The following is a 16,318-nucleotide window of genomic DNA, read 5'->3' as shown; positions in this document are numbered from 1 at the left end:
CCAGAAACAACCGACCTGAACAAAGTTGTCTTTGTTCATCTCTCAGACAAGCTACAATTGTCCCATTCACATGCAACACTTCAGTGTCATTGGCTGCCTGCTTCCACTTTGGCAAGACTAATGGCACATCTGGGAAACATTTGGCATGCCTGTCCTTATTCCCCCTAGTTTACCCTTACAGTGTGTGTTAGGGTGAGAGAGAGAGAGCCCTGAAGCAAAAGCTGTTACTTGCAGGTGCAGAGCTGCTCTTCTGAAAAAGACAGAGAGAGGGGAGCTTTTATAGAGAAACTGCTAGACTCTCAAACAGCCCTCAGAGTAGTAACAAACCCCGATTTGTTTTAACATCACAGGCCTTTCAGTTGTATGAAAAGGCACCCTCGGGAAGGAAATATTTAATTAGCAAATCAAGCCATTGAAAAACGGACAGAATGAACAAGTGGACGTATATAAACATAAATGTGGGTTTCATTACATACTCAGCACTTGTTTCGATAGTCCAACAGCCATTTAACTTCTCACATTCATCACAAATGCTTTGCATAAAAGCATACTCGGCAGACAATATAGGCCATGCAAAACGATTGCAGACATTTGCTTGAATAGGAAAATATGGAGGTAAATATCAGGTTCTGGAGAAGCTCACTCTGCAATAGTCATCATAGCCCAGCACCTTTGACAACAACACTAAAACACAATGTTGAGATTTTAGGCCAGGCGGGGGTCCACTGTGGAAGCTTAAATCACAGTCAATTCAATGGGACAGAAACCATTCCTGTCAACCACTGTTGCATGGCAGTAAAGTTCTGATTCAAAAGACTCTTACCAGAAAGTGTCCAGGGTGAAGTGAAAAAAAGTTAAATGTTGCTTAATTAAAACATTATTTTAAGTATGAGTTTTTCCTGACAAACTTTTGGAATCCCATTTTGATCGTATAGCCCAAAAAGGTTAACATCTTACATGGCCATCTCAATCAAACATAATGCTTACAAATATTGGTGTACGGCAGTTCGTTTTTTGGGATGTCAAGTATCAGGGAGACTGAACATCCAACAAGACAGAAAGAAAATGTAAATCTGTATTTCCATTCAAAACAAAGGCCGCTTTCAACAGCTTGGAAGGTGATAGTCATTCTTGGTGATCAAGGTAACCACCGAATGAAAAAAAAAAAAAAAATGTTGATTGATTTTACTACCATTAACCTTCCACTGAATTATCAGTTAGAATGTGGCAAAATCTTAACTCCGGGTTTTCACCAGATACTATTTCTAATGACCAAACAGAAAGCAGTCATTTTCAATGAAAGGTAGGTGAAGTGCAGAGACTTGACGATGCCATCAGAACTTTATGCAAATCATGAGCAGTCGCTTTGCGGTAATAACCAAACTGGGGTATGTCTTGCTACCCAGCTTTGACACTGTGCTGGATAGGCTCCCAGCCAACATGCTGTTTTGCACATTGTTCAGAAGAAACAACCACAAGGGGGGAAAAAAATTAAATAATAACAATTGAAGAGATGCCTTTCAGTAAAGTGATATCTGGGTAAAACATAGCATAAAGTGTGTTAGTTTTAGATCATGCAGCTACCCAAGATCTTACCTCAGTTTCTTGTCCATCCTCCCATTGGCTTTGACAGTATCAATAGACAAAGATACCATGGTCTTTCGGCATATTTCCATAACAGTGGTCTCTTGATAATAGCGGACTAGGCTTTTTGTTGTTGTAAGAATGCTTATTTAACATTCTTATGGAAACACCATACCCACTCACAAATCATTGAAACCTTTTTGGAAACCCTTCACTTGAACCTTCATTCATGAGCTTGGAGAACACCGTCTTAATAATGACATTTGAAAGTGTTGTGAACAGGCGAGATCAGCTTATGGAAACAGGTCTTGCTAACTTTTACCGAGTTGGGGTGGTCTAGTGGTTAACGCCACCACCCTCAAAACATACAAGGGCACACGGTAGCAAAAGGGGGTGTTCCCATTGTAGAAATTCAGATGGTTTCACCCTACTAAACCACGTCATGTTATGACTGTCACAACAGTTATGTCCTTATTATACAGGTAGTATGTGACACTTAATGCAGGCTCAGAGTAAGGTGTGACCAGAAGTTCAATAAAAAGACAGCAAAGGATTATAAAAAAAGAATAATAAATAAAAAAAGGATGTACAGTAGGTGTAACGACTGTCCATGGACGTATTCTTATAGTCTAGAGACATGTCGTTAGACCTAGTATAAACCAGCCTTTGGAGAACTAAGGGCTGAGCTGAGGAGAGGTCAGTCATGACAGATCATGCTGTAGCATCGGTGTTAGATTGAGGTCAGCAGGTCATAAGGCGCCCACGGTGCAGACCACAGGGCGGGTGATGAGTGACCCGGGCCTCTTGGCCCACAAGTCAGAGAGAAGGCGTGGCTGGGTGAATGTGTGGGATTAATACCAGGCATGCCAGCTTTGGTCAAAGAGCAGGAAATGGTACAACCATTGAAACTTACGTATTGTGGGAAATGCATTCCGTTCTGTATTTTTTTCCCCAGGAGAACAATTATACAATGCAGCAGACATTTGAGACAGAGATTAGAAAATATTGAAACAACAAAATACAAGTTTAATTAACACAGTAAAAACAAAAACACAGTAACAAAGGCAGTTGGCGCCTTCTGTCCATATGATCCGTATGCACCGGGAACTTAAACCAGCGTTTGGGTTGGATAAACAATTCCAAAAGCAGATGAGGAAATGGCACATTTCCTTTCATAAATCGTATAATTTATATTGATCAATGCAATCGACTTTTGTGATCAGAACTTTGAAAACTATAGATAATTAAGACTTATACCGAACAAACTTACCATGGCGGCAGGGTTCCATGTGGTAGAGGGAGCAGTCTTTGGTTGCCAATTGTTTCCACCTGTCAACTTCTTCTCACCAGGCTGACTCCAATGAATATCACTAAATAAAAAAATGTAAATGTTAATTATTTTTCATTTAACTGCCACATCAGTATTGGGGGGGAGAAAAAAATAAGTGATTCCAGTTTAGTTAACATAGCATTCTTACTTTTTTGCCACACCATTGCCAATTCCCAAATCTGAAAAGGAAAGAGAATGCATTGACAGTTGAGTGCATAGAGCCACTGACTTGACAATGTCCAACAGAGCTGGCACGTGACACTTCATCTGGAAGCTGGTCTGCTAAAAATGTTGAGTACTCAGCAATTGCATATGCAGTTGACCATTACAGTAAAGTAGGAGAAAGGCCTAAGGAGCACGTTAATGATACATACTGCCCACAAGGTTGGCCAAGGACGAGTCCAGGTCGTCGGACACCAGCTTCCCAGGCTGCTGTCCGCTGGGGATTAGCCCCTGGCCGGGCAAGGAGGCCACTGTGGGTTTGAGGATGCCATCTAAAACATTGTTTTAAAAGAAAAGGGGGGCAGGGTGGGAGGGAGTGACGGAGGGAAAAACAAGGTAGTAAAGGCACGCCAGACGACACATAACAATGACACACAACACCAGAGACGAGACAGGTAAGAGGAAATGGTTAACGTGAGCGAAATGGGAAGCGGGTGTCGCATGTGAAAATGACATTTCTGGCGGTCCGGGACTAAGGAGTGTGTAGTCAACTCACTCACCCAGTCATGCATGTGCCATGCAAAAGCCAAGGCCCAAAGTATGTGTTCACCCAATGGACAAGGGAGAGAAACAAAAACAACGGTGAGGTCGTGAGCAAAGCGCCCCAAAAACCACACATTACATACGTGTACATTCTCCGCTCTTCACTAACATTTTATTGAGCACCAAAGGGCCCTTCACTGACAAATGCTCCCATTGGTGATGTGCTTATGACTTCGTAGGCACAACTACTCAGGAGCAGTAGTCTATATTAAGAGAGATTGAAATAGTGCCAATACTCATTTCCTAAGCTCTTCCATTTCCTTAAAGATCATGCAAGATTAGACAATGTGAAAGGAATAAATTGACTAGATGGACTTTAAAGTAATACTACTATGCATTTTACATTCTGTGATGTATCATGGAATGTTTTTTCTTTACAGAAAGTTTTTTTTTGGGGGGGGGGGGGTTTATTAACAGTAGAAAAATTGACAAAGTACTAAAATATGTTTTTTTAATGTAGTATTCATTTAAAAAGAGACACTTTAAAGGAATACTATGCTAAATGCATCATACTGGCTGTATTTTGAAAGTTGTACATCTTGAAAACTTGATTGCTTACGTGCAAAACATTCTGGGACTATATCAACAACAGAATAATGAAAAATACCAAAAGAAAGTTTTTGGGTAGAGTTTCTTTTAAGTGTTATGTTACAGTGTGATGCTGAGGAAAGCACTACCTGGAGTCTTTGGGTTCTATTCATGACAAACTGCCATGTTGCAGGCCTCAGCAGTGAAAGAGTTCAATAAGTGTTCACTAAAGAAGCTAAAAGGCACCAGAGCAGACCTGAAAACCACCATGTCTCGAATGACAGACAGGTAACTGAAAATAGTGCATATGAATCCCTGAGGGAAGTCTGTGCTTTCCCATCCTCCAAAATATACAAGATAAAATGAATGCTTCTTTTGGAACACTTCAAAGCAAATCATTCATGCACATATTTCATGGTGGTACATTTTCTAAATCATTGACCAATCACTCGCTGCAAGTATTTTGAAGTTATTTCCAAACAGCCAATCCAAGCACTGCGATGGCCCATGAGGTGAATTGCCCCCAGTGGGCAGCAGAGGATGTGGCACCCATGGGAGAAGCATTATGTTGCCCCTAGACACTGTTCTAAGTTCAGCTTTGTGATTCCCCTCTGATGGTTAAGGTTAGAATTAGGAGAGGGTACACTGATCCTAGAGATGTGCCGAAGGGTAACTTTTATGTTTGTGAATGTGAAGGGAGGGAACACTTCAAAGCAAATCATTCATGACCATATTTCATGGTGGTAAATTGGGAGGTAGGGGGATATGTGATCTTTACCAGCCGAGTCCACGTTGTTGCCAAACACAGAGTCAAAGTCGACATTAAGGCCTCTGGCGGTCTGAGGCTGCGAGGTGGGAGATGCTGAGAACCCTGGGTCAGAGGAAACAGAAGAGGGTTGGGGGCTGATATTAGTTGAGGCATTAATCAAGCCATTAAGCTTTCTGGTGCAAAATGGAAGTAATTTCTTTCAGTTGTTAACTTAAGTAGGATGGTTCCACCATCTTCAGCCATCTTGCAGAAACCCTGGTCCATTCAAATCTATTCTGTACACCCAAGCTCTCTTTTCGGATCAGAGAAAAGACAAGGAGACAGTAGGAATGGCAAGCCACAGGTACTTACCTCCAAATAGACCAGCTACAGCAGGGGTCTCAGATTGAAAGAGAGGGGTGGTAGGGTAAGATGCTGGCCCACAGAAGGAGTCTGACACACAACCAGAGGCAAGCAGGAAGGATGGACAGCAGAGAGGCAGTTTTAGAAGGCACGTTGAGAAACAAGATTAGAAATGAAGAAAAACAAGAAATGAAAAGTATAGCTCCAGGAAAGTGCATAAGAAGATGGTCAAAATGGAAAAGTAAAATCTAGCAGAGCAGTTTGTGAAAAGGAAGGAATTCTTCAAAAAGCTTAAACACAAAACCCTAGTACTAAAAGCAAAATGGCAATCAGGAAAGCAACTAGACTAGAGCAAACATGAACCCGAGGTAGGTTCAGGGTCCTATGTTTCCATGGTTTCCAGAAAACATAGGTCAGTTGGGTTCCCCATCATAGTACCTGAGATAAACTGCTCTATCCGCACTGTGTGCTCATGATCAGATGCAATGGAGGTGCTCGAATCAATAAAGGGATTGTAATGATCTGGAGAATAAAAAAATAAAATACAAATTCAAGCAACAATGTGATTGTTTGCTTTATCACTTTAAAAAAAAGGCAAAAACAAGTGACAGAAGTATTTTGTTACATTATATGCTATGAACCTACATGGGTGAGCAAACAGTCAGCGCATTCCAAAATCTCCTGTGTCATCACTGCACACAGTCAAACAAAAACAACTAATATACTGTCACAATAAGGGTTTTAGGTAATGGTGCTAGCAATTGACGAAGACCACACGGTCAAAATGCATCATCTTTTTCAAAATAAAATTTGCACCATGAACTTAAAACCTTGTTGGTGCGGTCATTTATGGGAGACGCTATCACCTTTCCTTATTTGGAATACCAAAGACCTACAATGACCCAGATAAGCACCTGATTCCTGAGAAAAACGTTGGTAGCGCCAGCACGTCTAACTACAACATCATATACCCCATGTAAACACAAATCCACACACACTCACACAGCTTGAGTTGTAAACACTAGGACAAAGAGGGCAGAATGGTGCATGCAGGCTGAATATGACAAATGGGGACAAATAAAGAAAAATGTTGTTTACCACCAAACATTTCATGACTGGGTGTCCTAGAACTAACACCATCGGAAGATTCAACAGGTAGATGGACAGCATCAACAACAGGATGTGATAGGAAAGGGTTAAAGTTTGGAATGGAGTCGTCGACAGCTTCTGTAGAAGTAAAAGGATCTACACAGGTAAAGGGAACAAACAGAAGAAGAGAGAACCGGGAGATATTAGTAGAGGACGATGAGTCAGGTCAAACTAAGCATGCGGAAACACAACAACAGGGTGCGGCAGAACATAAAACCCATGCTAGATTTCCCCAGACAGAATTCTTAATGAACTGCGAGTTTCCTTATCACAAATACTCAACGTATCATTGCAAGAAAACGAAACAGCCTCGTTGTCACCCAGAGTCATGAAAATTGTATCTAAGCTACAGTAAGCAATATTTGACATGAAGCAGGTTCTTCCATCACATGCATCTAACCCCATGTGTTTACACCAAAGGCCATATACTAAATTTGTGCACCAGTCCAAAATGTTCACTTCTTGACATGAAAAAAAACAGAGCCTTAAAAAGGGATACATCGGAATTTTGGCAATGAGGCCCTTTATCTACTTCCCTAGAGTAACATGAACTTGTGGATACCATTTGTATGTCTTTGTGTCCAGAATAAAGGAAGTGTAGTACTTTCGCGAGCCAACGCTATCTAGCGATAGCACAATGACTGGAATAAAACACAAAAGAACAACGTTTCAGTTGAGGGACACTAAACTTCGTGTATTTGTAAGTGAAAAGGCCAACACAGTTAGGTTGGTTTGTATCTAATAATTTCAACCTTATCATTATTTACTTTCCATTGACACAAGACCCTGAATTCCAAAGCACACACAACATTACAAGGCACTCAAGATAAAGGTGCCTCTTAAATTTGACACCTCCGTCATGAGGTTTAACTACCAATCCCATGAATGATGGACAGAAGGTGTCATAGGAATCAGATGGGGTAAATTAATAACTTGAATAATACTATGAATAAATATGCGTACAGTCATGATACAGACCAGCCGGAGTTGCTGACAGTTTGTCTAGCAAAGTACCCAACTGTGACTAAACTGTTGATCGACTTTATCTGATATTGAGAAGTCTTACCACCCAAATTGTATTTTATCCCCATTTTCTATCTTGTCTCATTCCTGCAACCCCTCAATGGGCTCAGGAGGCAAAGGTCGAGTCACGCGTCCACCAAAACATGGCCCGCCAAACCGCGCTTCTTAACACCCGCCTGCTTAACCCAGAAGCCAGCCGCACCAATGTGTCGGAAGAAACACCGTTCTACTGACGACCGAGGTCGGCACACGGCCCGCCACAAGGAGTCGCTAGAGTGCGGTGAGCGAAGTAAAGCCGCCCTGGCCAAACCCTCCCCTAACCCGGACGACGCTGGGCCAAATTGTGCGCCTCCCTATGGGACTCCCGATCACGGCCGGCTGTAATACAGCCAGGGATCGCACCCGAGTCCGTAGTGACGCCTCTAGCGCTTTCAGGAGTTAGGTCAAATACACAAGGTATATCCCCCACCAGCAAACTTACTGAGTTAATAAGCTGTTTAAGTAGGCACAGGTTTGCTTGAACATGTCTGACTATGACGCATGTACAGGCCTATCACATTAGTTTACACAGAGGAATACAATGAAAGAGTGTGTATATGTACAGTATGCTTGTCAATAAGGGGTGTAAAACAGGCATCCACTGTGTGATGGGAGCTTTCACCTCCCCATGTGTTGGCTGTCGGCAGGCCAGTGGAGCTGGGCAGTGCCTGCTGCTGAAACGCAGGCTGCAAGTCCAGCAGGTCGCTCGCCGCCTTGGAAGTGCTTGAGTGGGGAGGAGGAAGAGAAGAAGTGTAAAAGACAAAGGTGCATCAGTCTCCCAAAAAGCTAAATCCCTAATTCTACTGTAGCCTATTCAAAAAGTTGTCATAACGCTCAAGGTAGAAGTTGCATCTAGCAGCGGACGGGGGCTTTCTACCTATTCCTTACTCCCACACCTCACCTACAAAAAAAAAAAGTTTAAAATAATCCCAAACATTTCAAGCACACACACTGAAGACAAAACGTTGCAGTCTTGTTTGAGCAGCCGAGCGGGAGAAACAGTAGTCTCTCAAAGTCACATGCAATCAATACCCTTTGTACAGCCAGAGGCGCTCCATGAACAGCTACCCTGATCTGATTCAAACATGGGAATGCAATACGTTCTAGCCGTGCAGTTAAGCAACAAGCACCCTTGCCATCCACCTTTATGTTGGAGCTACAATTATATCATTATTTTTAATGCTTACATTTATGTAGGAGATTATTTTTTAGAAGTACATTGACATTCATGCAGCTGTGGCACAACAGATACGTTCCACTGGCATCGGTTTCTTTAGGTGGGCAAAGGCACAGGAAGGAGTGTGTAAGAATAGATGGGCAGGCCTATTAATAGCAATGGAGTGTTTGGCTCTATGGTTACAAGGCACTGACTGTCTAGTCTGGCTTCTCTTGGAATAGGCCCTGAACTACTGAACAGTGGCTTGCTAGTGTGGAATGAGGTTCGCCCAGTCTAAATTCAACAACCTCAACCACGAGGCTATTATTAATGCCCCACTCAAAGATCTGAAATAACTGGATGGGTAAACATAGGGTGCAACCCTATTCCCTATAGGGCTCTGGTCAAAGGTAGTGTATTTTATAGGGAATAGGATGCCATTTGGGACACACCCATAAACTCCACAAGGCGTTGTGATCATATCAGTGCCTGGGCACTATGCATGTAACCTAGTTTTTTGGCCAACTCCGCCACTTTTACATTAATGTGCACTGAACAGAATGGAATTATAATTGTAGACACGGGTACATAAAACCACTACAGAAAATAAAAGGAAACAGCAACATAGTGTGTTAATAGGGCGTTGGGCCACCACAAGCCAGAACAGCTTCAATGCGCCTTGGCATAGATTCTACAAAGGCCTGGAACTCCATTGGAGGGATACGACACCATTCTTCCACGAGAAGTTCCATAATTTGGTGTTTTGTTGATGGAAAACGCCGTCTCAGGCACCGCTCCAGAATCTCCCATAAGAGTTCAATTGGGTTTAGATCTGGTGACAGACAACCATGGCATATGGCCAAACTATTCATTGACCACTTGTGCCCTGTGGATGGGGGCATTGTCATCCTATGGGGGCATAGCCACGGTAGCCAATATAATGGCCTGCCTAGCATTTTTATGCATGATCCTAAGCACGATGGGATGTTAATTGCAGAAGCACCCGCTTTCATTATACTTTGTATGTATCCCTCATTTACTCAAGTGTTTCCATTAATTTGGGCAGTTTCATGTATATAAAAAGTACTTAGGCCAGCCAGCATGTCATCTATGATGGAGTGGAAGTATATTTTAAGTAAAGAAACATAACTGAGGGGTTAGGCTGTTTATTGATAAATGACAGTGCTACCAACCTTTAAGTACGAGCTGGCAGCAAAGCAATGGCACCAAATTCCTCATTATTTTGCTCAGCACAAGTTTTATTAGCTAGCTGAGTAACTAGAGTTTGTCTGTATGAACTACTAACATTCCTCAGTCTATGCAACTTCACAGCATTTTGCTAGACAGATCTGAAAGCTGTTGGAGTTGTTTGAATATCAGCCTCTGCCTTCACTACTCTGTCATGTTGGTTGCTTAGTGACAGACTCCTCACTGCATCAGTTACACTGGGAAGACACTGGTGTTGATGGTCAAAAGGGAGGAGGCAGTGGGGCATAGATATGGGTAAGGGCTAGGATAGAAAGGGTGCTCTCACCTGTTTGCGAAGCTGGGCGTGGAGAAGAGGTCGATGGCCGGTGCTGTGTTGATGGTCCCACCGTCCATTGACACAGGGGAGGCAGCCGTGGTGGCAGAGAAAGAAGGCCCCTTCTGGAGTTCCTTCAGACGCTGCTCCTAAGTGGAATGGGACAAATTCAACAAAATCCAACACCGGGCCTACCTACTAGCCTACTACTCAAATTAAAATACAAGCTCTGAAAATGTTATGTTTAACTTAATTTGGTGGTGGTGAGTCACTGGAATCGTCAGCCAATAACTAATGACCAGCGGAGAGCAACTTATGAGCTAAAAAAAGATATCCCAAAATGCTGAAAAGCCAGAACAGATTAAACCCAGTAGGGTAATAAGCAGAGCGAACAAGGCCACTAGAAGAAAAATGGACCTTTAGTGCTTTTAGTCGAGCCTGCTCTTCCTCCAGAGCTGCCTGTTTTTCCCTCTCGTCCACTTTGGTGAAAGATATGCCCGTGTTGGCCAAAGAGGAGACAGCGTTGGAGAGTGTACTAGCCCTTGAGGGACAGAAAAAGAGGAAGAGAGACAGGGGTCAGCTGGGGGGGGGGAACTGTTAACCGGCCATTGTCAAAAGTGCTGTGCTGGCAGAAGAGTTCTACAAGCTCAGTAAAAGAAAAAGTGGTGCACATTTTTACAACTGCACTTTGATAGATGATGGCTACAATAGTAGCAGGAGGTTGGCATAAAATAGAAAGGATTTCTGCTTGAGAGGGATAATTGAATTTTATAATACACTTCTCCCATTCTAAACAGAAAACCCGTATGAGCACTGATGGTCAGTGCACATAATTATAGTGTATTCAAAGACACAAAAAGGATACAAAAATCAAATGCCCCTGATATTAGCCACAGACAAGTAGGTCTTTATTAACAATGTAGGACTTGCATAAATTGAAGATAAAAACACTGCAACTGTAGTTCCCGGAGCATTTGTCAATATTTTCAAGGAAACAACTGGCAAAACACAGAAAGGAAAAGCATACATTGGACCACAGTAACAAAACATATTGTTGGGATTGCTGCCCAACAACAAACACTTCAGCTCCAACTCATACCCACTTGCTAAATTTTGGTGCCTGCGCAAACAGGCTTTGTCTGACTGGACTGCATTGGACTGGCAGTGAGCAAAGGGAAGGTAAAATGACTACCTGCTGGCTGCTGTGGAATCTTTCACCTTCTTCCCTTCTAAAGAAGCCAAATGCTGCTCCAAGGCATCTAAGAGGCTACTGGGGGCCTATTATAATGGAAAGACACAGTGAGTTCAAAGTTCATGGAAAAAATATATAAAATCACAACCGGGTAACAGCAGACGGAAACACAAACAAACAGTAAGGATGCTCAGCTATTTCACAACGCACATGAAGAGAACATACTAGGCTTACAAACACAGAAAGAAAGAGAGTGAGATACAGATACTTACACAAACTGTAATCTGAAGATGGAAAGTTAAGGAAAGATACAGAATATAAAGGTGGTAATTGTCAGAGATAATAAAATTGGTTTTGGGAAAAAGGTACCAACTAACTAAAGGAATAGATCTATTTAAATTCATTTAAATCCAAAACATTAAAATACAAAGCACAAAATGAGGGACCTTGTAAAATACTGCTGGTCTTGGTAAAGCACCATCTGAACATGTTTGTTTTTACGATGTTAAACATGTTATTCTATGATTAGATATGTAAGTGAGAGATACACAGGTAACTGCCAAAATAAAGGAAACCCTTGAGTAAGTGATGTATACAAAGTATATTGAAAGCAGGTGCTTCCACACTGGTGTGGTTCCTGAGTTAATTAAGCAATTAACAGTCCATCATGTAGAAAAACGCCCAGTGACTCATTATTTTGGCTAGCATGGCTAGAAGAGATCTCAGTGACTTGTGGTCTCAAAAGGAACATTGGGGGGGGCTCAAGTAAAGTAAAAACAGTACAAATCTGATAAAATATGACGTTTTATATGATGCATTTCCTATTCAACAAAACTGTATGAAATTAGTTATTGTATGCTATATTTAGAAAAAAATCTAAGATGTCACCTTCCTTATAACTGTAAAATACATTTGTACATTTAAAACGTTAAAGAAAATGTGCATATTTTTTACAGGGTCTCTCTTGAACAAAACGTCTGCCCAGATCGCTGTGAACATCACAGAGCTCAAGCTTGGCTTCCTGAACTCACCTTTCATCTCTTATTGATCTTGTCCATCTATGACAAAGTGTTTTTTTTCAAAGCTATGAATAATTTTAGATTTCTGGCTATAAATCGATCTCTGAAGTGCGAATGAAATGAAATGGTAGGAAGGACATATCAGCGTCAAGTCGTGTCAGATTTGACATCCTGCTTCATACAGTCTGAAGAGACATACTCCGGTGTCCATGAGAATCAGGGCTACCACGCAATGCAAGCAGTTTCGTTCTACAGTGTCCACAGATCGATTTAGAGTGTTTTCGGAAAGAATTCAGACCCCTGGACTTTATCCACATTTTGTTAGGTTACAGCCCTATTCTAAAATTGATTAAATTGTTAGTCATTTCTTTAATCTACACACAATGACAAGGCAAAAACAGGATTTTAGAAATGTTCACTAATTTATAAAAAATAAACAGAAATCACATTTACATAAGTATTCAGACATTTACTCAGTAATTTGTTGAAGCAATTTTGGCAGCGATTACAGCCTCGAGTCTTGTGGTATGACGCTACAAGCTTGGCACACCTGTATATGGGGAGTTTCTCCCATTCTTCTCTATAGATCCTCTCAAGCTCTGTCAGGTTGGATGGGGAGCGTCGCTGCACAGCTATTTTCAGGTCTCTCCAGAGATGTTCGATCGGGCTCTGGCTAGGCCACTCAAGGACATTCAGAGACTTGTCCCGAAGCCACTCCTGCATTGTCTTGGCTGTGTGCTTAGGGTTGTTGTCCTGTTGGAAGGTGAACCTTAACCCCAGTATGAGGTCCTGAGCGCTCTGGAGCAGGTTTTAATTGAGGATCTCTGCACTTTGCTCCATTCATCTTTGCCTTGAGCCTGACTAGTCTCTCTGTCCCAGTCGCTGAAAAACATCCCCACAGCATGATGCTGCCACCACCATGCTTCACCGTAGGGATGGTACCAGGTTTGCTCCAGACGTGATGCTTGGCATTCAGGCCAAAGAGTTCAATCTTGATTTGATCAGACCAGAGAATCTTGTTTCTCATGGTCTGAGAGTCTTTAGGCACCTTTGGGCAAACTCCATGTGCCTTTTACTGAGTGGCTTCAGTCTGGCCACTCCACCATAAAGGCCTGATTGGTGGAGTGCTGCAGAGATGGTTGTCCTTCTGGAAGGTCTCATCTCCACAGAGGAACTCTAGAGCTGTGTCAGAGTGATCATCGGGTTCTTGGTCACCTCCCTGACCAAGGCCCTTCTCCCCAGGTTGCTCAGTTTGGCCGGGCAGCCAGCTCTAGGAAGAGTCTTGGTGGTTCCAAACTTCTTCCATTTAAGAATTATGGAGGCCAATGTGTTCTTTGGGACCTTTAACGCTGCAGACATTTTTTGGTACCCTTCCCCAGATCTGTGCCTTGACACAATCCTGTCTCAGAGCTCTATGGATAATTCCTTTCACCTCATGGCTTGGTTTTTGTTCTGACATGCACTGTCAACTGTGTCTTTCCAAATCATGTCCAATCAATTGAATTTACCACAGGTGGACTCCAATCAAGCTGTATAAACATCTCAAGGATGATCAATGGAAACAGGATGCACCGGAGCTCAATTTTCAAGTCTCATAGCAAAAGGTCTGAATACTACGCAAATAAGGTTTGTTTATTTAATACATTTGCAAAAATGTCTAAAAACCTGTTTCTGCTTTCATTATGGGATATTGTGTGTAGATTGCTGAGGATTTGTTTTTATTTAATCTATTTTAGAATAAGGCTGTAACGTAACTACATTTGGAAATAGTCAAGGGGTCTGAATGCTTTCCAAATGGAAATGTCGGTCGGAACCGGTACCAGAACCAAGGGTGTGTGGGGGGCTTGGATTACTGTCCTCGTGGTTACCAGATATCGCCAAGTCCCCACAAGGATAGTAAATCAAGGAATCGTTCCCAAGTCCCCAAGAAGACAAAGGCTATTTTAGGCTTAGGGTTTAGGTTTATGGAAAATAGGCGTGTAAATACATTTTAGCATCCCACAAGGACAGTAAAACATTTGCTCTGTGTGTGTCTAAGTCACAAGTTCAATCTGAATTTCACCTATCGGATAGGATTAAATGCATAACAATAGAATGAAGAGTGGACTAATCATTGTCTTAAATGGGGACTCCCGTTCTATTAATTCTATTTCAATGCATTTAATCCTATAGGCAAAATCCAGATAATTCATTTTTGAAAAACTGGGCCCAGATTGCAACCCAATTGAACACTTATGGGAAATTCTGTAGCGGCGCCTGAGACAGCGTTTTCCACCACCATAAACAAAACACCAATTTATAGAATTTCTTGTGGAAGAATGGCATCACATCCCTCCAATAGAGTTCCAGACACTTGCAGAACCTAAGTCGCATTGAAGCTGTTCTGCCAACTCGTAAGACCCTATTAAGACACTTTATGGCGGCATTTCCTTTATTTTGGCAATTACCTGTAGCTAACCCCATACAAAATGTGTCCCTTTTTGAAAGGTGACATGTAAGTGGTATAATAGCATACCGTGTCTATAATTTCCAATATATGCAAAGTGGGTGTATTATTTCCCTCCTAGTCCTTTCATCTCGGCTCTAGCCTACTCGATAGAGCCCTTGACAAAGGCAGATGTTAACACCTTTATGTGCTGTATGCCGTGCTAGGTCAGGGAAGAGCGAGTGAGGCCCTGTTCGAATGCAAATGAAAGTGCACCCTTCCTTTCTCCCTGCCTTGATCACAGGTCTAGAAGTGATTGGATAGATGAGAGAAAGAATATCAACCCATTGCTATTGCTTTCCCCAATCCAACCAAATCAGATCTGTGATTATCTGAAGGGAGGACAGAAGCATTTTGAAAGTATTCGGACAGGGACCGAGTCTGGCATTTCCTCTATGACGGGGCCACATGCAGTGTGGGCCCAGCAAGCAATGCGTTATAGCTAGAGCGGTGCATAGGTACAGAGCCCTGGATCAATTTGGAAGGTCTGAAACTGCAGCAGGTGGCAGGGTGGTGAGAGCTGTCAGCACACTGAGGTGAGGTTGAAAGTAAAGTCAAGCTAAAGGGGTCCAGCAGGGCTCCGTCTCAGACCCCATGCACTTTCAGGCAGAGAGAGGAAAGTGATAAATACATTTTATTTGGGGAACGCCTTTCAAGATACTGAAGGACATTAAAAGTAAGCCTACATAAAATCAAGTGTAGTGCATAAAATCAAGTGCATCAATTAAAAATGCAAATTAAAAATCAAAGGACCAGATGAAACAGGACCAATAAAAAGAGGGATGGAGGGGTTGGGTAGAGGATATGAACCCAGTTCAGGATAAGGTTTTACGTTTAGGGGGTAGAGTTGGGAATAGGATACAGACCCGGTTTTAGAACAAGGAGTTGGGGGGGACGACACATGGGAACTAGGAAGGCGCGGGGGGGGGCAGAGTCAATCATGGACACTGGGCTATAGGCTTTCTCTAAGAGGTGTGTTTTGAATGAGATGACTGTCTGCATGTCGTATGTGTGGGGAGAGTGCTTTCGAGAGCCTGGGTGCCAAGCAGCTGAAGGCCCTGGCACCCATGGTGGAGAGGTGGAATGTGGGGGTGAAAAGGAAAACAGCAGAGCGGAGGGGAGGGAGGGGGCATAGGCTGGGAGAAGGTTAGAGAGTTTGGTGGGTGCCAGGTTGAGGAGGGATTTCAAGGCGAGGAGGAATGTCTTGTAGTCAATACGGGATTGCACAGGGAGCCATTGTAGATTGTGGAGTATTGGTGTTATGTGTTCAGTTGATCTTAGGATGCTGGCAGCAGTTTGCTTTTACCTCACTTTTAACATCTTACCTGGGAGAGGTCTGGGATGTCCCCTCGATCAATCCCCACTTGCTGAAAGGAAGAAGAGGTAGGTCAAGATGACATGGAGATAAAAGCGAA

The 16,318-nt window shown here is 42.6% G+C and overlaps 1 protein-coding gene across 27 annotated transcripts in view; it reads right to left on the bottom strand.

Annotated features, from left to right (window-relative positions):
* picalma (phosphatidylinositol binding clathrin assembly protein a) overlaps positions 1–16,318 on the bottom strand; it is a 59,300-nt gene that overhangs the window by 5,982 nt on the left and 37,000 nt on the right. For 5 of the 27 annotated variants that reach the window (XM_014136896.2, XM_014136897.2, XM_014136895.2 and 2 more), the window contains 13 exons: positions 16,229–16,270; positions 11,400–11,485; positions 10,625–10,748; positions 10,220–10,356; positions 8,152–8,252; positions 6,417–6,563; positions 5,757–5,840; positions 5,328–5,408; positions 4,986–5,078; positions 3,289–3,408; positions 3,063–3,093; positions 2,855–2,954; positions 2,498–2,521 (listed from right to left, as the gene is read on the bottom strand). In XM_014136896.2, the coding sequence (XP_013992371.1) occupies positions 2,498–2,521; positions 2,855–2,954; positions 3,063–3,093; positions 3,289–3,408; positions 4,986–5,078; positions 5,328–5,408; positions 5,757–5,840; positions 6,417–6,563; positions 8,152–8,252; positions 10,220–10,356; positions 10,625–10,748; positions 11,400–11,485; positions 16,229–16,270 (1,170 nt within the window). The remainder of the gene's footprint in view (positions 1–2,497; positions 2,522–2,854; positions 2,955–3,062; positions 3,094–3,288; positions 3,409–4,985; positions 5,079–5,327; positions 5,409–5,756; positions 5,841–6,416; positions 6,564–8,151; positions 8,253–10,219; positions 10,357–10,624; positions 10,749–11,399; positions 11,486–16,228; positions 16,271–16,318) is intronic. The other 22 variants (XM_014136917.2, XM_014136906.2, XM_014136905.2 and 19 more) reach the window with 19 other exon arrangements.

This window comes from Salmo salar, chromosome ssa13 (assembly GCF_905237065.1).
Source record: "Salmo salar chromosome ssa13, Ssal_v3.1, whole genome shotgun sequence".
Lineage (NCBI taxonomy): Eukaryota > Metazoa > Chordata > Actinopteri > Salmoniformes > Salmonidae > Salmo > Salmo salar.
Note: the sequence above shows the minus strand (reverse complement) of the source record. Positions and strands in the feature narration are given on the sequence as shown.